At 37.8% G+C, this 27,272-nt stretch overlaps 1 protein-coding gene and 1 long non-coding RNA gene across 5 annotated transcripts in view; one reads left to right on the top strand and one right to left on the bottom strand.

Annotated features, from left to right (window-relative positions):
* The window catches only part of LOC140629211 (putative pleckstrin homology domain-containing family M member 1P), a 176,575-nt gene extending 171,966 nt beyond the window's left edge, over positions 1 to 4,609 (bottom strand). Inside the window, exons 1-2 of one of the 4 annotated variants that reach the window (XM_072818801.1) lie at positions 1,961 to 4,609; positions 1,565 to 1,757 (exon numbers count right to left, since the gene is read on the bottom strand). In XM_072818801.1, coding sequence (XP_072674902.1) covers positions 1,565 to 1,651 — 87 coding nt within the window. In that variant the 5' untranslated portion in view covers positions 1,652 to 1,757; positions 1,961 to 4,609. The remainder of the gene's footprint in view (positions 1 to 1,564; positions 1,758 to 1,960) is intronic. The other 3 variants (XM_072818804.1, XM_072818802.1, XM_072818803.1) reach the window with 3 other exon arrangements.
* LOC140629215 (uncharacterized) lies at positions 1,907 to 18,967 on the top strand. The gene is made up of 3 exons (XR_012027056.1): positions 1,907 to 2,605; positions 14,267 to 14,454; positions 16,312 to 18,967. It is a non-coding gene; the product is annotated as an uncharacterized lncRNA (long non-coding RNA).
* Positions 18,968 to 27,272: the final 8,305 nt, after the last annotated feature.

Genomic DNA, 27,272 nt, shown 5'->3' with positions numbered 1-27,272 from the left:
AAACAAACAAACAAAAAACAAAACAAAAAAAACTTAGTTAAAGCCATTCTTCGCAAACACAAAATTAAATTTCAGGTGAACTGAATTTTTTTTTTAAGATTTTATTTACTTATTCATGATAGAGAGAGTGAGGCAGAGACAGGAGAAGCAGCAGCCACCATGCAAGGTGCTGAACACGGTACTCGATCCCGGAACTCCGGGATCATTCCCTGAGCTGAAGGCAGATGCTCAAATCTCTAAGCCACCCAGACGTCCCTCAACTGAAGTTCTAACGTGAAAAAGCAATGCTTGAAATAGTTCAGAAGACGATGGAAAACAGACATGTTGGTAGAATTTCACAATAAAAATTACTTCAATATAAACCATCCAAAAAATTAAGGCACGTAAATTATTTTAACTCCTGAAGTTGATCAAGAATTTTCCTCCTTTTTATGTTAATTCAAAAAGACTGGATATAAAATCTTGTCAACTTATTTCTTGTATGCCTGTGTGCCCATATACTACCCTCATCTGTGGAGACTCTTATGACTTTAAGAAGCACTTCATTGACTTCTGTATAATTCTTAAATTAGTGCTCCTTTAAAAATTTTTGCTACTAATTCAACTACTTCAGACTTCTCAATCCCCACTTCCCTCAGAACTGTAAGTCTCATAACGGAGAAATTAAACGACATTAACATTTTTAAAGTAAAACACCTGCTTTTGCTGCATAACTACTACTACTTAAAAAAAATATAGAAATAAACTTCTAGAACTGGACTGGGGCCCTACATACATGTCCATGCTTCACAGTGGACTCTAAAACTCCCTGAAATTGAGTTAAAATTTTTGTGTGTTATATTGTACACAAGACCCCCCAAATTTTTGATTCTTAGAGGGCACTACGAACCCCACCCCACCCCGCAAAGTTAAGAACCTCTGTTCTAGAGGTGAATAGAAATAGAAATTACATTGAAAAGTATAAATAGTAGAAATAGAAATTACATGGAAATAGAAAATTACATTATATTTTCAAATTAGGGACACCTGGGTGGCTCAGCGGTTAAGCATTTGCCTTGGGCTCAGGTTATGATCCCGGAGTTCTAGGACCGAGTCCCCCATTGGGCTCCCTGCAAGGAGCCTGCTTCTCCCTCTGCCTGTGTCTCTGCCTCTCTCGCTCTCTCTCTCTGTCTCTGTATGTCTCTCATGAATAAATAAAATATTTAAAAAAATAAATTGTCAAATTAGAAAGAAAAGATTCTCAAGGTCATAGACAGGAGATGTTAGGGAAAGCTGTCCATGTTTATACTTTAAAAATTTCTGAAATGGTCCTGAATCTCAATTTGACATTAAATACATTGGGGAGTGGAGGGAAATCATGTCATACCAGACAAAGAAGCTGAAATTTAGTGAAGAGGTTTCCAATCAGTGGTTGCTTTTGTTTGAGATCAAGCCTCAGAGTTTGTACTCCAACATACAACTGAAACCCATGTATCCACAGGTCTGACCAAGAACAAAATAACCATGTTTCGGGGAGGAATCCCTCATCATTCCGAGGCAGCAAGGGCGAACAACAGTAACTTACATTTCCGTGGTGCTTTAACCGCGCTTCACTTGCGCTCTCCACGTGACCTTGACTACATCCCACTTGGGAAGATGAGGACAGCAGCATCCTCGATAAGGAAGGGTCTGGATTCAGTGTGTGAGGCGCGCGGGCCGCTCACCAGTTGCTGCGGAGACATTTTTCCACAGTCAAGGGCAGATACTAGTTTCTGATTCTGCACGGGAGAAGGACGAGGATATAACTCATGAAGGACAGCTGTGGGGAATCGAGTGTAGTTGGCGCGAGGGGGGTCTGCGCTTCCGAGCTCGAGGGTTGTTTCGGGGGGGCGGAGGGGGGGGGAGGAGCGGGGGAAGAGAGAGGCACTGAAGAAAGAGGGAAGGTGGCGTTAGGAGGAGCCTTCCTTCAGGGGCGACTGACCGAGGGCCGACGTGCAGTCTACATCGCAGGGAATACGTGAGGACGAACCTAAAGGCTGTGAGGACGCGAAGAGAGGTCCTGCCTCAGGCGACTGACGCAGCTCGGCTGAAGTCTCCCATCTCGAGACGGCCACGTTGACTCAGGGCGCCTCCACCTCCCGCCGTCCTTTTTGTCATTTTTTCCCCTCAGGGTCGCTCACCACAAGATACGGGCTCCAGGAAGACGCCCAGCCACCCTTCAGCACCTCACGAACTCTACGCGCCACAAATTCAAATACGAGGGCTGGAGTCGCGCCGCCCCAAACGTCTCGTAGAGTGAGGCAGAGATCGACCAATCAAAGCCAGACCAGCGCCAGACGCCCAAGTCGGTGGGCGTGGCGAGGGAAATAAGGGCGGGACGATACTCTGTTGCCAAGACGACGGCTTCCGGGTGGGCGGGCCAAGGTGACTTGTGGCCGGAAGACGAGACTCCGCGGGAAAAGCAGCCTTGCCAAGCTGAAGGAGGAGCTGGCGGGCTGAGGCAGGTTCCTCGAGAGTAAAGGTGGGCGTGCGGTGGGGTCCCGCCACAGGCCTGCGTTTCCTTTACCCTTCTCTGTCATCAAACGATATTCCTGTCCAGTTACAAAGTGCAAGTTGTTGCCCTAAGGTAAGCGTGTGGTAACCCTACCCTCTCGTTAAGTAAGGGTTTATAGAAACCCTAGTCCACTTCGTCACTCGAGGAGAGGAGCGGGTGATTAAAAAGAAAAAAAAAAAAGAAAGAAAAGAAAAAAAAAAGGAAGTTCAGTAACTTAGAGTGCGGATTTTTTTTACTTCACTGTACACGTTTTGTAGTTTTAAAACACGGGCGCCATTCGACGTACTGTTAAATTTAAAATTTTGGTTCTTCCTGACTGCCAAATTCCGCCCTAACTTGGTAATGGACAAAGACCTGAATTTTCAAATTTTCTGTACAGTCGCAAAGCTTCTCTGACTTAAGTTCCTGATCTCCCACAAATCTAAAGGCAGACGGTAAAATAGCCAGGTGCTTTGAGCCTAAACCGTTCCAGGAATCCAACCGATTCAGCTGTCTCCTTTCTTTCCGAGAATCATTGTAATCTAAAATAATTGGAGCTAGGTGCTAAGTATGGCGCCTTCGGTTCAACGTGAATCTCATTGGACGGTATTGGTCTCACTCCAGTCTTACTTATGAAAGTAAACATTGAAATGATAGGGGGGAAATAAGGCTCTTCAAAGACACATAATTCTTCTAAAAAGACCTTGCTGCTTTGAAACACATGTTTTAAGAAGCAGCAAAAGTCACTGTTAAATTCTTGTCACCAAAGTCTTGTAGAAAACTTCACCAAAACTTCCCTGCCTATCAGGAAGAATTTATTCCTCTAGAATTAGGGCAGGGAAGTATTTATGAAGGCTTAGATCTATCTATCTTTAGGTCCCTCCAACCTCTTTCTTAATATTTCATCTTCAAAACTCCCTGCTAATGAGCACTTTTCCTGTAGCTTGGATGAGACCTTTTGAATAACTTCCTCAGCCTGTAGGTTAGAAATTTCATTAAATAAAAAATTAAATACATTAGAATGCTTAGGTATGAAGCATTAATGAACTGTGTAATACATTCTGCAGAAGAGGAGGCACTTAAGAAAACACAGACCACCTGCATTATAGAGCCATTCTAATGTGATAAGGTTTGATATATAGGCAAGAGATGAAAAAAAAATGGCCAGAACGTCAAAAGAGAATGTTCCATGAGCACCTTAACTGCCTTCACAGATCATTTGAAGATAAAACTAAATCTTAGCAGATGCCCAAGAGATCTTAGAGATGAACTAGAATGACCTTTGGATGTCAGTATTGTACTGAACAAAGTCATTTGGACTGTTATTTATCTGGCAGGGAAAAAAAAGCCTAAATTTTATAAGGACTTGGTCATTAATTTAAAAATGATTAGTGACTTTAGGGTTGAGAAAGGAAACTTGGACTTGTTAGATGTACTTATACTTGGAAAAAATGTTTCTACAAATAGTAGACATTTGACTTTGTATGCTGTTCCTCTCACCCAGATGTCCTTTCCACACAGCTTTGCTGAATCTTACTTATCCTTCAAGACCTAGGTCGAATTTTGAAGTTTTTGAGATGTAGCCCGCATATAGAATTATAATGTGCTCTTTATATGGCATTTTTGCTTTGGATCTTGTAATGTTTCTTAATGTTGATTAAATGTATTGTACGTATAGTTTGCATCATCTACTAGGTTCTAAGATGCTTAGAATGATATTTATCAGTGTACTGGCAGAATGACTTGCACATGGTAAACATGATTTTGATATAAAAATGCCTAAGATTAATATTAAATATAGTTGGGTAGCTGTATTAGTTTGCTCAGACACCCTTAACAAAATACTACAGACTGGGGGGGCTTAAACAGTAGAATTTTATTATCTTAAATTCTAGAGTGTAGGAAGTCCAAGATCAAGTTGTTAGGGTTGATTTCATCCCGAGGCCTCTCTCCTTGGATTATATAGATGGCCATGTTCTGTCTTGGTCTTTGCATGGTCTTTCCTATATGTATGTAAACTTCTGTGTCCAAATTTCTTAAAAGAACACGATTCAGGGATGCCTGAGTGGCTCAGCGGTTGAGCATCTGCCTTTGGCTTGGGGCGTGATCCCAGGTCCTGGGATCGAGTCCCACATCGGGATCCCTGCAAGGAGCCTGCTTCTCCCTCTGCCTATGTCTCTGTGTCTCTCATGAATAAATAAATAAAATATTAAAAACACGATTCATACTATCCTAAAGCTTATTTACCTCTTTAAAGATCTGGTCTTCAAATATGACTGCATTCTGAGAAGCTGAGGTTAAGACTTCAACATAGGAATATGGGGGTTTGATGGGGGCTGCACACAGTCCAGCCCATAATAGGCAACAATTAAAAAGCACAAATGGTTGGGAGCAGTTGTCTGTCACGATTAGCACTCTCCTATTTAGACCATTTATATAGACATAAATATGTAATCAGATTAATGTGAGATAATAGGAAGTAGTAGAGCCTGTGGTAAATCAGAATATCTGCCTGAGCGAAAGACATTTAAATTAAAATTTATAAACAAACACCCTAATAATACTGGGCTATTCCAACAAAACAAACAGACTAACTGGTTTTGGCTTACAGGCATTGGTTTGCAAAAACCACCAGCATATTATTTCATTTGGAATCTATAACCTTTTATGATAGATGCTGGACATATTAAGTATGTTTTTCTATATCCAAAGGCATTTTTCCCCAAATCCCATTGGTTCATACATAACTTTGTATTGAGTACCTGCTGTGTTGAAAGAACTTTACTGAATGCTGTAGTGTGATTAAAATCCTCAAATTTGGCCTCATATATCCGAGAGTTACGGGGACATCCTATTTTTGAGATTTTATTTATTTATTAAGTGTATAACTATGCATGATTTATGTTTATTTATTTTGATACAGGTCTATCCTGTAAATAAACTAGAACTCAAAAAATTCCCTGTCAGATTATTTGCCCTCCTAAAGCCAAAGCTTTTCCCTGAAGTATCCTGTAGAAGACATGAAACATAGACAAAAATAATTATAGTGCAAGATAAAAGTGAGACTTTAAGAGAATTATAGATAAAGTACTGTGGGAAATTAGAGGAGGAAAAGATTTCTTCCAGCTAGGTGTGTTATTAAAGGTATTTAATGCAGTTAGAATTAATCTTTCCTACGGCCCATGGTACTTGTTATACAGCATTAATCAATGTATTATATGGTAGCTATTTGTATATGTTCCCATCTTTCCCAGTATACTCTGAAATACACAAGAATGTCTTAGTCTTTATATTAACCAATCTCATGTTGCCCAAAAGTATCAGAGTCACCTGGGGGAACTTTTTAAAAATAAACTTCTCAACTCTATTTCTGGAGATTCTAATTTAATAGGCCTGGAGGGGTGATAGAGAATCTATTTTGAAAAGGCTTCTTTCATTTAATGACTCTGATTATCAGCCCCATTTGGAACCTCCTGCCCTAGAGCACCTAGTATATAGTATGCTCTCAATAAATTCTTGTCACATTATATGAGCAGAGCTGTGACTTAGTAAGATTAATAAGACTCCAGTGTGTAGGATGAATTAGAGTGGAAAATATCCTAGAGGCAAGGAAGTCCTATTACTGATGTCCAGCTAAAAGATTAAGCAGCCTGAAACTAGGGTAAAGGCCACAGGAAAGGAGAGAACCAAATGAGAAACATTGAAAAGGTAGAATCTGCAGAATTAGATGATACTTGATATAATGCACTAGTTCCCAAACATAGTGTGCCTAAGACTTAGATGGGATGTTTGTTTAAAAAGCAGGTTGCGACTCTCCTGTGAAATCCTAGTTAGTCCAGGGTGAGGCACTGAATCTGCATTTTTAACAACCCTGACTCATGATTTTTATTTAGGTTGTTTAATCTTTTAATTTAAGACCTCAATTTAAGAACACATTGATCTGTGGACCATTGTAAGAAGGAAGTTTAAAAAAATCTAAAGATTAAATCTTGAGTGAAAGGGAAGATGATAAGCCATTAATAGACACTCGGTATTTGGTTTAGAGGGAAATGAAGTTCATCTATGGAGCTATTTAACAGGAAGAAATTCAGTGTGAGAGCCTGGGAAAGGTACAGGGTGAAGAAAAATTTGGAAAACCCTTGTGATAAAAACAAAGATTCCTGAGAGAGAGAGAGAGAGAAAGGAAAAAGAAGAGAGTCATGGAGAAAATTGGGGCATTAGTTTTCTTAGAGATCTTGAGATGAAGGAGGCAACATATGAAAGAGAAGGTGGAGAGAACACTTGGAAAAACCAAAACCAAGAGTCTTAAATAAAGAATATATCGTCGAGTGTGGATGAGAACTACAAGGGTTATGGGGTGAACGTGAAGATCTATTTGGTACCCTTTAATAGAGGGGGTTTTACACAACTGTGTGGTTGGTATGAGTTGAAAAATAAATGATGGCAAGAAAATTTAAGCTAGGGATGATTAGGCATAATTTACAATGTGAAGAAAAAAATATCTACACCCCCATGTTCACAGGATTATTTACAATAACCAAGACAGGGAAACAACCTAAGTGTCCATCAAAAGATGAATGGATAAAAATGCTGTGATATACACACACAGTAAAATATTAGCCATAAAAAAGCAAAACAAGGAAATCCTGCCATTTGTAGCAACAGGGATGGACCTTGAAGGTATTAGGCTATGTGAAATAAGTTGGAGGGTGACAGATACTGTATGATCTCACATGTGGAGTGTAAAAACAAAGCTCAAAAAAGAGGTCAGGTTTGTTGTTATGAGAGGCGGGGGAGGGGAGGTACCCCGGTAGGGGAAGTACAAACTTCTAATGGTAGATAAATAGTAATAGGGATGTAATGTACCTTTTATGTTGATTATAGTTTGCATTGCTATATGATACATGTGAAGTTAAGAGTGTAAATCCTAAGACTTCTCATCACAAGGAACTTTTTTGTTTTTTGCTTATTGTATCTATATAAGATGATAGATGAGAACTAAACATTATGGTAATCTTTTCACAATATATGTAGGTCAGACAATTATGTTGTACACCCTAAACTTGTACAGTGGTGTATACCAATTATATCTCAATGAAACTGGAGAAAAGAAATGAGATTGTCATTATGTGAAAGAGGTAACTGAGGAAGATACTTAAAATCTGTTAGAGATTTCCATTTTTTGTAACAATAAAAAATAATTCTTAAGAGCAGGATCAAATGAAATAAAGAAATAAAAGGGCCATGATAATACTAAAAGTAAACATGCATCATTAGGATAACATAGATTTTTTTTCAAACTTTTTATATAAATTAATTCTAGTTAGCATACAGTATATTATGAGCTTTAGGGGTAGAATTTAGTGATTCATTAGTTGATTGTAACACCTAGTCCTCATTATATCAAGTGCCCTCCTTAATGCCTATCACCCAATTATCCCAGCCCCCCAACCACTTCCCCTCCAGTAACCTTCAGTTGTGTTTCCTATAGTTAAGAGTCTCTTATGGTTTGCCTTCCTCTCTGTTTTAGTCTTATTTTTCCTTCCTTTCCCCTATGGTCATCTGTTTTGTTTCTTAAATTCCACATATGAATGAAATCATATGGTATTTGTCTTTTTCTGAGTTATTTCACTTAGCGTAATACACGCTAGTTCCATCCACATTGCAAATGCCAAGATTTCATTCTTTTTGATGGCTGAGTAATATTCCATTATGTGAATGTATGTATGTATGTATATATCACATCTTCTTTATCCATTTATCTGCCAGTAGACATCTGGGCTCTTTCCATAGTTTGGTTATTATGGACATTGCTGCTATCAGCACTGGGGTGCATGTGCCCTTTCAAATCACTATGTTTGTATTCTTTGGATAAATACCTACTAGTGCAATTACTGAGTTGGAAGGTAACTCTATTTTTAACTTTTTGAGGAACCTCTATACTGTTTTCCAGAATGTACCCGTTTGCATTCCCACCAATAGCTTAAGAGGGTTCTCCTTTCTCCACATCCTCACCAACATCTCTTGTTTCCGGAGTTGTTCATTTAGCCTTTCTGACCAGTGTGAGATGGTATTTCATGTGGTTTTGATTTGTATTTCCTTGATGCCTAGTGATGTTGAGCATTTTTTCATGTGTCTGTTAGACATTTGTATGTAATGTCTTCTTTGGATATATGTTCATGTTTTCTGTCCATTTCTTTACTGGATTTTTTTGTTTTTTTGAGTGTTGAGTTTGGTAAGTTCTTCATAGATTTTGGATACTAACCCTTTATCAGAAATGTCTGCAAATATCTTCTCCTATTCTGTGGGTTGCCTTTTAGTTTTGCTATTTCCTTTGCTGTGCAAAAGCTTTTTATCTTGATGAAGTCCCGTATTTCATTTTTGCTTTTGTTTCTCTTGCCTTTGGAGATGTGTTTAGCAAGAAGTTCATCTGCAGCTGAAGTAGAAGAGGTTGCTGCCTGTGTTCTCTAGGATTTTGATGGATTCCTGTCTCACATTTAGATATTTCCATATAAAAAAATCTGTTTGAGGGCACCTGGGTTGCTCAGGGGTTGAGCATCTGCCTTTGGCTCAGGTTGTGATCTCAGAGTCCTGGGATCAAATCCTGTGACTGGGATCAAGCCCTGGGATCAAATCCTCTGCTTAGGTCTCTGCCTCTCTCTATGCTCTCCCTGTGTCTCTCATGAATAAATAAATCTTAAAAAAAAAATCTGTTTGCTACTATGAACTTTGCTTGATATGTAAATAATTTTATTAAGAAACTTAAGAAATTGAACTCCAATAAAAAAATAATAAATAAATAGCATTCTGGCATGGCAAGAAAAAAAAGAAACAAGATATTGAAATATTTTTTTAGTTTCTATTTCTGTAAAATCTATAAAACTGAAAAGATACAGGGGCGCCTGCATACATGGCTCAGTTGGTTACACCTATGCCGTCGGCTCAGGTCATGATCTCTGGATCTTGAGATCGACCCCCACGTTGGGCTTTCGGCTCAGAGGGGGACCTATTTGTCCCTCTCCCTTTGCCTGCTGCTTCACCTGCTTACAAACACCCGTACTCCCTCTCTCTCTGTTGAATAAATGAATAAATCTTAAAAAAAAAAAAATAGAGACCATAGAAACAATTGAAGAAAACAGCAAGACATGGTTTAGAATGAAATTCATTGAAGAAGAAAAATCCCCCTAAAAATAACTCACTTAGTAGAAATTTTCTTGATTTTGTACCATCTCCTTTTTGTCATAGAGAAATGTTATAGTATGTCTCATTAGAAGCATTTTTTAAATATCTGTAATACAGGCAACTAATAGAACATATATATTTATAAATAACCATGACATACGGTAAAATCATAACTATATGAAGAATGAGCCATTATATCGATATATAAATTTTCATGTTAAAATCCTATTTTTAGAAAGGTTTCTTAAAAAAAATAAAAAGGTTTCGTAAATAAGGCTGTTAATATTTGTCAATGTATTTTGTAAGAATATTTTTAAATTGGTGTGTTTAAGTTAAATTTAATTACTGATGTGGTTGAATTTAACTCTGTCATCTTGATACTTGTTTTCTATATGTCCCCTGTATTCTCTGTTCTTTCATTCCTCTTCTCCTATGTTCTTTTAGGTTAATCGAGTATTTTTTCGGTTTCTATTCTATCTCCTCATTTGTCTGCTTGGTCATATATACTTGTGTTGTAATTTAATAGGATCCTTTAGAAATGAAATATACGTACTTAAATTATCACAGTCTACCTTGGATTAGTGTTATACTACTTCACTTATAACTTCCCTTACAGCAATGTAATTTTATATACTTCCCTCTCATTCTTTGTACTAATTTTGTCATTATTTTTACATCTATACTTTCTATAAGCTCAAAAATACATATTGCTATTTTTGCTCTAAACAATTAACTGACTTTTAAAAAATTGTGGTAAAATAACATAAAACTTACCATCTTAATCATCTTTTTAAGTTTGTATTTCAGTAGTGTTAAGTACATTGACATTGTTCTGCAACTAATCCCTAGATCTCTTTTCATCTTGCAATATTGAAACTCTATACCAATTAAGCCACAGTTCCCCATTCCCTTTCCCACAAGTACCTGACATTTCTGCTTTCTGTCTCCATGAATTTGACTACTGTAGGTACCTTGTGTATAGAACCCATACAGTATTTGTCTTTTTGTGACTGGCCTATTTCATTTAGCATTATGTCCTCAAGGTTCATCTTTGTTGGAGCACGTGTGAGGATTTCCTTTATTTTCTTTTTTTAATTAAAAAAATTATTACTTTTAATTCCACTGTAATTCTATACATTACCCAGTGCTCATCATAAGTGTACTCTTATTTCACCCATCCTTGTACCCACCTCCCCTCTGGTGCCATCAGTTCCCTATAGTTAAGAGTCTGTTTTTTTGTTCCTTTTTTCTTTGCTTGTTTGTTTCTTATATTCCACATGTGAGGGAAATCATATAGTATTGGTCTTTCTCTGACTAGCTTATTACACTTGCCATTATACCTTTTAGATCCATCCATGTTGTTGTAAATAGAAGGATTTCATTCTATTTTATGGCTTAGTAATATTCCATTTTGTGTGTGTGTGTGTGTGTGTGTGTATATACCACATCTTTTTAACTCATTCATATATTATTAGAAACTTGGGCTCCATAATTTGACTCTTGTAAATAATGTTGCAGTAAACCTAGGGGTACATGTATCTTTTCCAATTGATGTTTTCTTATTTTGGGGGTAAATACCTGGTAATGGAATTACTGGATCACAAGGTAAATCTATTTTGAATTTTTTGAGGACCCTCCATACTGTTTTCCATTTGAGCTGCTCCAGTTTGCATTCCTACCAACAGTGCACAAGGGTTCCTTTTTCTCTGCAACTTGACCAACACTCGTTTCTAGTATTTTTTTTTGTAGCCATTCTGACAGGTGTGTGATGATACCTCATTGTGGTTTTGATTTGCATTTTCCTGTTGATGAATGATGTTGAGCATCTTTTCATGTGTATGTTGGTCATCTCTGTGTCTTCTCTGAAGAAATATTTATTCAAGTCTTTAGCCCATTATTAATTGGTTTATTTTTGGTGCTGAGTTGTAGAAGTTCTGTATATATTTTGGATACTAACCCTTTATTGGATATATCATTTGCAAATATATTCTCCCATTCAGTAGATGTCTTTTAGTTTGTTGACCTTCCTTTGCTGTGTTAGAAGCTTTTTATTTTGATGTAGTCCCAATAGTTTATTTTTGTTTTATTTCCCTTCCCTTAGGAGACATATCTAAGAAAAAGTTGTCTGGCTGATGTCAGAGAAGTTTCTGGCTTTGTTCTCTTCTAGGATTTTACTGATTTCCTGTCTTACATTTAGGTCTTTAATATATTTTGAATTAAGTTTGTGTATAGTATAAGGAAGCAGTCCACATTCATTGTTTTGCAGATAGCTGTCCAGTTTTACCAACACCATTTGTTGAAGAGACTGTCTTTTTCCCATTACATATTCTTATCTCCTTTGTCAAAGATTAACTGGCCATATAATTGTGGGATTATTTCTGGGCTCTCTGTTCTATCGAACTGTGTATCTATTTTTGTGCCAATACCATACCATTTTGGTTATTACAGCTTTGTAGTATCTCTTAAAATCTGGGATTGTGATATCTCCAATTTTGTTCTTTTTCAATATTGCTTTGGCTATTCGGGGTCTTGGGTGGTTCCATACAAATTTAGGGTTTTTTTACATTTTTTTTAAGATTTTATTTATTTATCATGAAAGACAGAGAGAGAGAGAGAGAGAGAGAGAGAGGGACAGAGACACAGGCAGAGAGAGAAGCAGGCTCCATGCAGGGAGCCTGACGTGGGACTCGATCCAGGGTCTTCAGGATCACACCCTGGGCTGCAGGCGGCGCTAAACCGCTGCGCCACTGGGGCTGCCCGGTTCCATACAAATTTAGGATAATTTTTTATTTCTGTGAAAAATGCTATTGATATTTTGATAAGGGTATATTTTCTAAGAAATTGCTGCTTACTGTGTTGTATGCAGCTATGTTTTGAAAAACAAAAAATAAAAACATACTTCTTAGAATGTGGAAAGAATTAGATAATATTATTTCAAAAATAAGTTCTGGACTTTTAATACAACTGTATAAAAGTAAGGAATGTGATGGGCATGAAAATGTAGTGCTTAGATTTCCTGCTATGGGAAACATAAATGACTGATGACCCCATCTGCTGCCTTTTAGACCCAATCTCAAATTCATGCCAAGGCCAGGATTCCCAAGTGATCCTTCCAGACAATGACTGTATATGGGTGTTGTAAAGCGGGTCCTTTCCAATTAGATGCAGGACTCCTTTACTGGCATACTTTGACTCAAGGACTTCCCACTGACTGAGCCAAAACTTACTTAGAACTGTGCTGCAGTCTGATGCTCTTCCCACCTGGCCTCCTTCTTCCCTTTTTCCTTCACAGCCTGGAGGCTCTCTTACCTTCCTTTGCTCCCTTCTCATCACCTATTATAAGCAAATCCCCAAATCTTTTGCTTACCTAATCCTATTTGGATATGCTTGTTAGAAGACCTAAACCATTACAGAAACACAGACCTGACATACTACTGACAGAAAATGGACCAAAATGATGACTTACAGGAAAAGAAATATCCTTACAGAAAAATTCCAAATAATGTGTGTATATACTCTCTCCTTTTTAGGAGCTAGGGCTTAATTCTACTCCCTTCCAATGTGGGGTTCATTGCTTCCAATGAATAGGGAAGTATCTACCAGCAGCCTCCCCCTTTATTTTATTATTTTTTTAAAGATTTATTTATTTACTTATTCATTCATTCATTCATTCATTCATTCATGATAGACATAGAGACAGAAAGAGAGAGGCAGAGACACAGGCAGAGGGAGAAGCAGGCTCCATTCCAGGAGCCCGACGCGGGACTTGATTCCGGGTCTCCAGGATCACGCCCTGGGCCAAAGGCAGGCGCCAAACCACTGAGCCACCCAGGGATCCCCAGCCTCCTCCTTTAAAAAACCATCCCCGACTCCACACAGACACAGGAACCTTTTTAGACATTTTTTCATAATGCCCCCCTCACCCAGGTGAAATTTTATTACCATAAATACACTGTATATCTCTTTATGTACTATTTATATATCCACTATTTTATGCATGAAAAGAGTTAAATTTTTTTTGCCTGCAGGAATGAGTTTTTACTTCCTTGAGGATGTTATAATACCCCCCCACTGAGAATGCATAGAAGAGTATGGAAAGGGAAAATTTCTAACTTGCTGTGAAGAAATCTAGCAGACACCACCTTAACCAAGTTATCAAAGTTAGCATCACCAGTGATAAATACTGCTAATACCATATACTCCTAGTATGATACAGTGAGAAGGATATCTTGCCTTTGTAGGAGTCTTCTCCAGAAAACATAACCCCTGTCTTATTACAATAAAATGTCCAACAAACCCAGATTGAGGGACATTTTACTAAATATCTGACCAGCATGCTTCATAAGTGTCAATGGAATAAAAAACAAGGGAAGACTGAGAAATTGTCACAGATCATTCGAGACTAAGGAAACATAACTACTAAATGCAATGTGGTATCCTAGATCCTTGCACAGAAAAAGATCACTGGACAGACATGGGTGGAATGTGAATGAAATCTGTAGTTAATAGTGTTATATCAATGTTAACTTCTTAGTTTTGACAAATGTACCATGGTTTTTTTTTTTTTTTAAGATTAATTTATTTATTTATGAGAGAGACGGAGAGAGAGAGAGGCAGACACACAGGAAGCCTGATACGGTACTCCATCCCAGACCCCAGGATCATGCCCTGAGCCGAAGGTAGACGCTCAACTGCTGAGCCACCCAGGTGTCACTCTACCGTGATTTTTAAAGATAATATTAGGGAAAGCTGGGGAAAAGGTAAGAGGGAACTGACTCTACTATCTTTGTAACTTCTCTGTAAATCTCAAATTGTTACAAAATTAAAAGTTTAATAAAGGAGTGTTCAAAGAATGAAGATCATCTATCTCTATGAAATAATGGCACGAGTATTAAAAGAGAACTAAATATAGATTGTTAGAATCATAAATATTAAGCTAATCTGAAAATGTGAGTTTTGTAGATATATTAGTAAGTGAAAAAATATAGGGGATGTAGTATTTCTCAAATTAGTGAAGCCGTGATGCAGTGTCTCATGACATCTGTGCACAATTAATTCAAGTTGTCCTGGATATAAACAGAGTCAGATGTATTCAAACCTGGCTGGAGAACCATAAAAAATATTGATAAAGCATAAAAGGAAATGTATCAAATTGGCGAATATGTCTAGGTGCTGCAAGGATCAGTGTTACGTCCTGTCTTACCTAGGTGCTGCATTAATGATGTAGAAAAGAGAGGAAAAAGCATATTAATGAAATTCACAGATTATATTAAATTGCAAATAGCAGTAAGGGCAGCAAAGCAATATAAAAGTATGCAGAGAACTTAGACATGTGGAGTGGAGACAAGATGAGATTCTACCCCTCTAAAATAGAAACTACTACTGCATTAGGAGAAAAACAATAAAGCAGAATAGGTATTAAAAGGAATTGCGATCTGAAAGTCATCAAATGGTCAAAAGGACCTCAAAGTGAAAATGAATATTAAAGTAGATAGAAATTTATGATATAGTGATTTTGAAGATTATGGCTGCATATACTACATACCACAAAGAGAGGATAGCATGGTCTGTTCTTCAGACCTCCAGTAAAACGACATCTGGAAGACAGAATTCGTTTTGTGTCAAGTTGGTACCTAACTACCATTGACAAAATAGAAGTAGTAATAAAAATGATTAAGCCTTAGAACATGGCTGACAAGTATGTTTATCTTCAGCAAATTATACTGAGTTTTTTCACCAGTCTTTCCATTCATAACTACTGATTCTAATTCATATCCCACATAGGTGACCCTTTGTCAAACACACAACTTATACTAAGCCTCAGAGAACCTTACCTCTTTTTAACCTTCTCCCTTGTTTCTCCAATTAAATTTACAAATTCTTTGTAATTTCTCATTTTCATTAAGATTAAATTAAATTAATATAGCCTTTCTTGATTACTTACTAAAACTGACTGAAGCTTAAGTCACATCTACATCCCAATGATGCAAGCCTTGTTTGCAAATGCATGCATATGCTCCTACCAGCAGCTATAAAACAGAGCATAAACTAGAGTAACATCTGAGAAGTGTGTTGTACTTGAGACCTTACTGAATAACAACTTTAAGAAAAAAAAACCACATAGATCAGAATTCTAGTAGCAGTGCAATATTCCAGTGATCACAGCATATATCAGGAAACCCCAAGGCATTATCACCTGTTGGCAAGGAGTCATTCAGAATAATATATGAAGAAATCTCTCTTCTAGATGACTACATATACTTATTAAGTATAACATAATAGATGCTTTTGAAAAAACTTTCCCAGTACAAAAAAAGTCTATGAATTTTTATTTTTATGGTTTAAGAGTATGTATTTCTTTAACATCTGTATGAAAAAAATGTATAATCCTAAGGGCATACATAATATTTAGGCTCAGTAGATTACAACAAACAAAATATTTATGAGAATCAGTGAGTTAGAAGAAATATGTGAGATCTTGTCTCAACCCCCTCTTCTTTTATATATAGTCATAGTGGGCACAGAGATGAAGGAAGGAATACCCCGCATAGTTGGGGAAAGGATACTACACAATAAATTGATGTTGTTTTTTTTTGTTTGTTTGTTTGTTTTTTTAGTGCTCGATGTTGTATTTTTAAGAAACTGAGGAGAATCCTACATTGGATGGGAGGCTGGATCAAATGAATTCTAAGGTTCTTCTCCATGCATTGAGGATATTTGTGTTAATTATATGGCTGCTTGGATGCCTACAGAGTACACACATGATATGGTTGTCTCAAGATCTTTATAAAACTAAACAATATCATCTATTCTCCTTTTTCAGCAAAGCTTCTTACTGTAGAGATATAGCTCTACATATAAAATATATACATATATATATAAAACAAGAATGTATAAAGAACAAGAACTGTTCCCTCAGTTCAGGCTCTAGATGCCTAGGTGTTATACTTGGTTATTAAATTATTTGTTATTGGACAACCCAGCCTTAACTCTCATAAAATACAGAACCCTAAACACCAGAAGTGTAGGGAGGTTAAAAGACTAGATATAAGCACATTTATCATTAATTCTTTGAAAAACGTTGTGACAGGAAGTAAAAAGGGACTTGATAATTCTGTACCTGAAATAATTCATATTGTTCAGTATTTTCTTAGACACTTCTGTGACAAACTCCAAAAAGTTGCCTTCTTTATATTCTTCGAGGTAACCTGGTCATTATTTTTTCATGACTCATGTGTCAGAGGTATAGCTGTCATTTCTACAGTCACTTCAACAATAGATAGTAAAACTGATCATGTCCACTGACTTAAAGCATACAAGAATCTAGTTTACTATTGATATTAAACATCTAATTTTTGCTCATCTACAACTTAGTATCTTTAGAAAGCCACATATGCCTCGAAATATTCTTGTCATCTGGATGCTATTTGTTACCATTTCTTGATTTTTATTTAGGTCTTAACATCTTCATCTCTCTTAGAAGCTGAGACTAGATCCTTGGCCATGAGTTCTTTGGTGCCTAGGATATCTTTTTATTTTTAAATCTTTTGCAGTGGTATAGCCAGCGTATTGGGAATCATTTTGAATATTTGTGGCTGAGAAGGGCTTCTAATAATTTCCCAGATATTCATGAGAGACACAGAGAGAGAGAGAGGCAGAGACACAGGCAGAGGGAGAAGCAAGCTCCATGCAGGGAGCCTGACTTGGGACTTGATCCTAGGTCTCCAGGATCACACCCTAGACTGAAGGCAGCGCTAAACCGCTGAGCCACTGGGGCTGCCCCCCAGATATTCTTCATGAAAACAATAGACTTGAATTCTGACCCTTACCAACTTCCTGTATTTTTATCAAATGATTTTTATAATCACAAAACAGAAAAATAACGTGAGCAATAGAACAAAGTATTTGTTATAGTCAAATGCAAAGTTGATTAAACGGTAAGGAGATTAACTTATTTGGGTTTTTGTTTGTTTGCACCAGCAAGATTTTATTTCATTTTGCAAAGTTGCAGATTTTTCTGGACTTCTCTTTAATGATTTTATCATGGTGAGTGCTAGATTTCTCATATTGGCTCTACCACCTAGAAACATCTCTGAATGTAAGTTCCAAGTAGACTTCCTGATTATTCAGATTTCATCCTAAGACTGTTGACTTCTAACTCTCCCATAATAAACCAATCAAAATCCACCCTCTAAGAAATCTTTAGATTTCTTGGTTTCATTCATTGTGTAGCTAGTTATCATGGTCTATTTTCATCATTCTTCTTGCTTTGCCCCGGCTGTCATCACCTGTGATCAATTGATATTTATATAGACATGAATTGAAGTAACCTCACAGAACTCTGACACCTTTAAATAAATTCTGTATTGCTAAATATTTTGTATTTGTAAACTACAATCTATATATAGGTTTTGGTTAAAGGTAACATACGTTTATTTCTAACATGCTTACTACTACCAACATATAATAAGAGTTCTGGATTCTTTATAATTGCACGAAAAGGAGAAATATTCTTATTTTGCTACTATAGTAATTCTGAAGATGTTCAACAAAGTTGTAAAACTTGAGTCTTCAACATAGTGGTGAAAAGAATATGTACACACACACATGTACGAATATAACTTAGTAAGGTTTAGGGAAAAAAGAGCTAGTATGACTTATCTCAGGAAATTTGCTGCTAGACCTGGAATTTTTGGATTCCAGTGTTGATTTTTAATGTTGATTTTGATAGAATATGTTATTTTTGCACTCTAAATATAGTCAGGTTACTATGGTTGTAAGAAATATTCTTTATGACATAATCATAAAGTACAAGAAGCATAAGATTTACCGTACATTGTTATACCTGCAGCTCTACCAGCATGGTATTCAGCTTCCAAAAGTAATGCCAAGCCAAGCAGGTTTTATGGGAGAGAGTGTTTGTCTGCCATACTTCAAGTCTTAAAAAGTTTAACTTCCTATGCATCTGTCATTCATAATATATGTAAATTTTCTGAGTTACCAGGCTCTACTGCTTTTTAAGGTAATGAATTACTTGTGTTTATCAGGAGCCATCATTGTTACCTAAATTTACGTTAACTTACCTTATAGACGGGTTGTAGATTCTTAAAGGTATTATTAAGGACCACTTGGAAGATGATGGGGAGTATTTTCTTGTTATTCTTATGAAAGTTAGGATTATTGATTGCTGCCTTTTGTATAGTTATTTTAGGAATTCATCATTTTAAAGATAAGATTACAATTTCACTTTAACAAATGGGTAATTTATTCTGAGTCTGGCTCCTCCAGTTTTGTCTTTATCTTTTAAATTACTCTATTGTGCTATCTCTTATGAGAATATTCCTAAGAATTTTTTCCTAATCTCAGATTATTGTCCCTTATATTTCATACTTTTATTTAAGGTAACAAAATATTAAAATAAGTGTAGAATTGTCCTAATTATAGCATTAGATTTCCATGTTTTCTTGTTTTATTTTTGTCATTCACCTATCCTAATCATGGAATGAGAGCTCTATAATTCTTATTTTTTATCATTGTAATCTCCTTCCCATGCTATGCAGGAAAAAAGGAAGCAGTCTGCTAAACCATGAATACAAAATGTACAACCATTTAGATAATTTGGAAAACTTCATCTGGTGTTTATCCTCTAATCCTTTCATCATAATTTGAATTCATTGTTACTGTTACTTTCCTTTGCAGTGGTGTTGACATTTAGAGAGGTATTTATAATAGAATTTGCAGTATCTTTTAAATTGGTGTCCCCATATAGATTTCGGACACATGCTTGAGTACTCCAAATATCTCTAAATACCAGCTTAAATGTTTTCCTTTTTCTTCTTGACTCCTTTTTCCCCCTTAGCTACTCTATCTTTTCACAAAATTTGGATAAGAATAATCAAGAGTCACATCTTTTTCTTGTTCATAAAACCTAATGGTTGGATTTGTGTTCCATTAACTTAAAACAAATGAGTTAATGTTTATTTTAGACACTGATAAAGAGGGAAAGTAATGTAGGGTTTAATTCTATTTATTACTGTTTTTCTATTATCATTGCTTTTACCATAGATCACTATTCTTTATTCCCAACCTATTCATCAAATTCTAACATGTGGTATGATGAACTTTACATTCACTGTCTTTTGCACTGAATTCGTTGCAACTGCAGGTAATCAGCAATATGTAATCAAAATGAAATAGACTTCAGTGTCACCTTTATAGACTCATATAGAAACCATACCATAATTTATTTTCTTGGAGTTTATTCAGTGTCATAAATTTTTAGAAATGATAATTTGGTATTGAAAAATGCCTGATAATATCCAAATATTCTTTTAAAAAATTGAAACAGTTGATATACAATATTATATCAGTCTCAAGTGTACAACATAATAATGCAAAACTTCTGTATATTAAAAAATGCTCACTAAAATAAGTGTAGTTACCACCTGTCATCATAAAAAGTTCTTTTTTTTTTACTAGAAATATTTGTTCTTTTTAATCAGCTATTGAAAAAGTTCTTAAAATAAGGGGCACCTAGGTGGCTCAGTGGTTGAGCATCTATCGGTTTTTGGCTTGGGTCGTGATCGCGAGGTCCTGGGATCGAGTCCTGCATTGGGTTCCCCCCCAGGGATCCTGTGTCTCCTTCTGCCTATGTCTCTGCCTCTGTGACTTTCATGAATGAATGGATAAAATCTTTTTTAAAAAAGTTCTTAAGATATTATTGACTGTAGTCTCTATGCTATATTGTTCATCCCCACGACTTATTTTATAATTGAAGTTTGTGTCTCTTGGTCCCCTCACCTCTCTTGCCTATCTGCCAACCCTTTGCCCTCTAGCAACCACCAGTTTGTTCTCTGTATTTATGGGTTTGTTGTTAATTTGTTTTATTTCTTAGATTCCACATAAAAGCAAAATTATATGGTATCTGCCTTTCTCTGCCTAACTTATTTCATTTAGCACAATACCCTCTAAATCCATCCTTATTGTCGCAAATGACAAGATCTCATTCTTTTCTATGCTGAGTAATATTCCATTGTGTATATATACCACATATTCTTTTTTTTTTTTTAAAGATTTTATTTATTCATGAGAGACACAAAGAGAGGCAGAGACATGGGCAGAGGGAGAAGCAGGCTCCCTGCGGGAAGCCCAATGAGGGGCTCGATCCAAGGATCCCAGGATCGCAACCTGAGCCAAAGGCTGACATTCAACCACTGAGCCACCCAGGTGCCCCTATACCATATATTCTTTACCCATTCATCTGTCAATGGATATTTGGATTGTTTCCATGTCATGACTATTGCAAATGATGCTGCAATAAACATACGGGTTCATATATCTTTTCAAGTTAGTGTTTTTGTTTTCTTTGGGTAAATACCCAGTAGTGGAGTTACTGGATCATATGGTATTAATATTTTTTAATTTTTTGAGAAACATTATGCTGTTTTCCACAGTGGTTGCCCAATTTACATTACCACCAGCAGTAAAGAGGGTTCCTTTTTCTACATCCTCATCAACACTTGCTATTTCTTATCTTTTTGATTCTACCCATTATGACAGGTGTAAAGTGATATCTTATTGTGGTTTTGATTTGCATTTCTCTGATGAGTAATGACATTGAGCATCTTTTTCATGTCTCTGCCATCTCTATGTCTTCTTTGGAAAAGTATCTGTTCAGGTCTTCTCCCCATTTTTTTTTTCATTTATTTATTCAGAGAGAGAGAGAGACTGAGGGAGAAGCAGGCTCCATGCAGGAAGCCCGACGTGGGACTTGATCCCGGGTCTCCAGGATCACACCCTGAGCTGCAGGTGCTAAACCACTGTGCCACCATTCTCCCCTTTTTTTAATCGGATTGTTTTGTTGTTGGGTTATATGAGTTCTTTCTATATTTTTTCTTTATATATTTTAGATAATAACTCCCCATTGGATATATGATTTGCAAATGTTTTCTCCCATTCAGTAGTTCAGTACTTTGCCTTTTGTTTTGTTGATAGTTTCTTTTGCTGTGCAGAAGCTTTTTGTTTTGATATAGTCCCAGTTGTTTATTTTCGCTTTTGTTTCTCTTGCCTGGGGAGATACCAAATATTCTTGGTCTCTCCATTCTAAATTATCATTATGAAGTAAATCTTAAGTTTTATGAAAAGCTGGTGTGGTTTATTTGATATGAGTTACTTAGGAAAAATTAGGGTTGCTGGTAATCTGTCATCTTTCTTTTAGCTCCTTATATATGAATTAGCAGTGAGTTTATAGTTTCATGGAACCAGTGCCCAGGCTATATTAACACAAGGTTTCAAATTCTCATTTCTTGAGAATGTGGAAGTAGCATCTCTTTGTTAGTTTGTCCTTTGATAATGGAATTAACTTGACTCCAAGATCAGTTACAGATGCTCCATAGTTATTCATTTTTAAGACTAGTTCATACAAATCTGTAGATTTACTTATTTTTTTTACTAAGTAAACTGTGCCCCTGACGTGGCTCAAACTCACAACCCTGAGATCAAGAGTCCTATGCTTTTCCAATGGGGCCAGCCAGATACCCCTAAATCTTTAGATTTAAATATACTTTACAGAGGTGCCTGGCTGGCTCAGTCCATTAAGCATCCAACTCTTGCTTTTGGCTCAGATCATGATCTCAGGGTCATGAGATCAAGCCCCATGTGCGGCTCCATGCTGGGCTTGGAGTCTGCTTAGGATTCTCTGTCTCACTCTCCCTCTGCCTCTCCCCCATCCAGGCTCCTGCACACACACACTCTCTCAATCAGTCATGACTCTCAATCAGTCAGTCGGTCAATTTAATTTACAAGATTGTTTTTTCCAATCTCCATATTAGCCCTTTAGACTCATAGATTTTTCTACTATTGGATTCCCTTACTGGCATCTTGTATAATGTTCTTATTTTTCTTATTATTGGCCTTTCTCACAGAAAGTTAAGCAAAAGAGCTATTTAACATTCCTGCAAATTCTCATTTGTTGTGCTTTGTCACGGTCCTGTCCCACTTCCATCTGAGTCTGTTTTTAATTCTTTCTGATTTCCATTAATTCCTCAATCGGACATTATTTCATTTTGCTTTTTTTGTCTCCTTTGACTTCCTTGATGATTAGCATACTATATCATATCATTCTTCCATTTTAAAAATATTTGCTATATAGTTCTTTTATTCATTTCTCGATTATTCATTTCTTTTTAAAAATTTTAAATTTAGTGAGAGGGCGAGAACATCAGTAGATGGGGCAGAGGGGGGAGGAGCAAGATGGCGGAAGAGTAGGGTCTCCAAATCACCTGTCTCCACCAAATTACCTAGAAAACCTTCAAATTATCCTGAAAATCTATCAATTCGGCCTGAGATTTAAAGAGAGACCAGCTGGAATGCTACAGTGAGAAGAGTTCGCTCATCTATCAAGGTAGGAAGACGGGGAAAAAGAAATAAAGAAACAAAGGCCTCCAAGGGGGAGGGGCCCCGCGAGGAGCCGGGCTGAGGCCGGGGCGAGTGTCCCCAGGACAGGAGAGCCCCGTCCCGGAGACGCAGGAGCTGCACCAACCTTCCCGGGCGGAGAGGGGCTTGCGGGGAGGTGGAGCAGGACCCAGGAGGGCGAGGATGCCCTCGGGTTCCCTGGGACAGTAACAGCAACTGCGCGCCCAGGAGAGTGCGCCGAGCTCCCTAAGGGCTGCAGCGCGCACGGCGGGACCCGGAGCAGCTCGGAGGGGTTCGGGCAGAGGAAGAGGCTCCATGCAGAGACGCCTGTGCGGTTCCAGGAGCAGCTCGGAGGGGCTCGGGCGGCAGCTCCGCGGAGGGGGCTGCGCGGCCCGGGAGTGCGAATCCAACAGCGCAGGCTCCAGAGCACAGGGCGCCGGGACACGGCCCAGGATCCGGCCTCCCCCGGGACAGGCAGAGGCCGGGAGGGCCCAGGACAGCAAGGACGCTCCTGCCCCAGCTGAGCAGATCAGCGGCCCCGCCCCGGAGCCTCCAGGCCCTGCAGACGGAGTTCCTGCCGGAGCTGAATCCAGGTTTCCAGAGCTGGCCCCGCCACTGGGGCTGTTCCTCCTGCGGCCTCATGGGGTAAACAACCCCCACTGAGCCCTGCACCAGGCAGGGGCACAGCAGCTCCCCCGACTGCTAACACCTGAAAATCAGCACAACAGGCCCCTCCCCCAGAACACCAGCTAGACTGACAACTTCCAGGAGAAGCCAAGGGACTTAAAGTACACAGAATCAGAAGATACTCCCCCGTGGTTCTTTTTTTTTTTTTTTTTTTTTTTGTTTTGTTTTGCTTTTTGATTTGTTTCCTTCCCCACCCCCTTTTTTTCTCCTTTCTTTTTCTTTCTTTTTCTTCTTTTTTTTTTTTTTCGTTTTTTTTCTTCCCTTTTTTTTCTCTTTCTCTTTTCTTTCCTTCTTTCTCTCCTCTCTTTTTCTCTTTTTCCCAATACAACTTGCTTTTGGCCACTCTGCACTGAGCAAAATGACTAGAAGGAAAACCTCACCTCAAAAGAAAGAATCAGAAACAGTCCTCTCTCCCACAGAGTTACAAAATCTGGATTACAATTCAATGTCAGAAAGCCAATTCAGAAGCACTATTATACAGCTACTGGTGGCTCTAGAAAAAAACATAAAGGACTCAAGAGACTTCATGACTGCAGAATTTAGAGCTAATCAGGCAGAAATAAAAATCAATTGAATGAGATGCAATCCAAACTAGAAGTCCTAATGATGAGGGTTAACGAGGTGGAAGAACGAGTGAGTGACATAGAAGACAAGTTGATAGCAAAGAGGGAAACTGAGGAAAAAAGAGACAAACAATTAAAAGACCATGAAGATAGATTAAGGGAAATAAACGACAGCCTGAGAAAGAAAAACCTACGTTTAATTGGGGTTCCCGAGGGTGCCGAAAGGGACAGAGGGCCAGAATACGTATTTGAACAAATTCTAGCTGAAAACTTTCCTAATCTGGGAAGGGAAACAGGCATTCAGATCCAGGAAATAGAGAGATCCCCCCCTAAAATCAATAAAAACCGTTCAACACCTCGACATTTAATAGTGAAGCTTGCAAATTCCAAAGATAAAGAGAAGATCCTTAAAGCAGCAAGAGACAAGAAATCCCTGACTTTTATGGGGAGGAGTATTAGGGTAACAGCAGACCTCTCCACAGAGACCTGGCAGGCCAGAAAGGGCTGGCAGGATATATTCAGGGTCCTAAATGAAAAGAACATGCAACCAAGAATACTTTATCCAGCAAGGCTCTCATTCAAAATGGAAGGAGAGATAAAGAGCTTCCAAGACAGGCAGCAACTAAAAGAATATGTGACCTCCAAACCAGCTCTGCAAGAAATTTTAAGGGGGACTCTTAAAATTCCCCTTTAAGAAGAAGTTCAGTGGAACAGTCCACAAAAACAAGGACTGAATAGATATCATGATGACACTAAACTCATATCTCTCAATAGTAACTCTGAATGTGAACGGGCTTAATGACCCCATCAAAAGGCGCAGGGTTTCAGACTGGATAAAAAAGCAGGACCCATCTATTTGCTGTCTACAAGAGACTCATTTTAGACAGAAGGACACCTACAGCCTGAAAATAAAAGGTTGGAGAACCATTTACCATTCGAATGGTCCTCAAAAGAAAGCAGGGGTAGCCATCCTTATATCAGATAAACTAAAATTTACCCCAAAGACTGTAGTGAGAGATGAAGAGGGACACTATATCATACTTAAAGGATCTATTCAACAAGAGGACTTAACAATCCTCAATATATATGCCCCGAATGTGGGAGCTGCCAAATATATCAATCAATTATTAACCAAAGTGAAGAAATACTTAGATAATAGTACACTTATACTAGGTGACTTCAATCTAGCTCTTTCTATACTCGATAGGTCTTCTAAGCACAACATCTCCAAAGAAACGAGAGCTTTAAATGAGACACTGGACCAGATGGATTTTACAGATATCTACAGAACTTTACATCCAAACTCAACTGAATACACATTCTTCTCAAGCGCACATGGAACTTTCTCCAGAATAGACCACATATTGGGTCACAAATCGGGTCTGAACCGGTACCAAAAGATTGGGATTGTTCCCTGCATATTCTCAGACCATAATGCCTTGAAATTAGAACTAAATCACAACAAGAAGTTTGGAAGGACCTCAAACACGTGGAGGTTAAGGACCATCCTGCTAAAAGATAAAAGGGTCAACCAGGAAATTAAGGAAGAATTAAAAAGATTCATGGAAACTAATGAGAATGAAGATACAACCGTTCAAAATCTTTGGGATGCAGCAAAAGCAGTCCTAAGGGGGAAATACATCGCAATACAAGCATCCATTCAAAAACAGGAAAGAACTCAAATACAAAAGCTAACCTTACACATAAAGGAGCGAGAGAAAAAACAGCAAATAGATCCTACACCCAAGAGAAGAAGGGAGTTAATAAAGATTCGAGCAGAACTCAACGAAATCGAGATCAGAAGAACTGTGGAACAGATCAACAGAACCAGGAGTTGGTTCTTTGAAAGAATTAATAAGATAGATAAACCATTAGCCAGCCTTATTAAAAAGAAGAGAGAGAAGACTAAAAAAAAATCATGAATGAGAAAGGAGAGATCACTACCAACACCAAGGAAATACAAACGATTTTAAAAACATATTATGAACAGCTATACGCCAATAAATTAGGCAATCTGGAAGAAATGGACGCATTCCTGGAAAGCCACAAACTACCAAAACTGGAACAGGAAGAAATAGAAAACCTGAACAGGCCAATAACCAGGGAGGAAATTGAAGCAGTCATCAAAAACCTCCCAAGACACAAGAGTCCAGGGCCAGATGGCTTCCCAGGGGAATTTTATCAAACGTTTAAAGAAGAAACCATACCTATTCTCCTAAAGCTGTTTGGAAAGATAGAAAGAGATGGAGTACTTCCAAATTCGTTCTATGAGGCCAGCATCACCTTAATTCCAAAACCAGACAAAGACCCCACCAAAAAGGAGAATTACAGACCAATATCCCTGATGAACATGGATGCAAAAATTCTCAACAAGATACTGGCCAATAGGATCCAACAGTACATTAAGAAAATTATTCACCATGACCAAGTAGGATTTATCCCTGGGACACAAGGCTGGTTCAACACCCGTAAAACAATCAATGTGATTCATCATATCAGCAAGAGAAAAACCAAGAACCATATGATCCTCTCATTGGATGCAGAGAAAGCATTTGACAAAATACAGCATCCATTCCTGATCAAAACTCTTCAGAGTGTAGGGATCGAGGGAACATTCCTCGACATCTTAAAAGCCATCTATGAAAAGCCCACAGCAAATATAATTCTCAATGGGGAAGCACTGGGAGCCTTTCCCCTAAGATCAGGAACAAGACAGGGATGTCCACTCTCACCACTGCTGTTCAACATAGTACTGGAAGTCCTAGCCTCAGCAATCAGACAACAAAAAGACATTAAAGGCATTCAGATTGGCAAAGAAGAAGTCAAACTCTCCCTCTTCGCTGATGACATGATACTCTACATAGAAAACCCAAAAGTCTCCACCCCAAGATTGCTAGAACTCATACAGCAATTCG

This window comes from Canis lupus (assembly GCF_048164855.1).
Source record: "Canis lupus baileyi chromosome 3 unlocalized genomic scaffold, mCanLup2.hap1 SUPER_3_unloc_2, whole genome shotgun sequence".
NCBI classification, from domain to species: Eukaryota; Metazoa; Chordata; class Mammalia; order Carnivora; family Canidae; genus Canis; species Canis lupus.
This window is presented reverse-complemented; position numbering and strand designations above follow the sequence as displayed.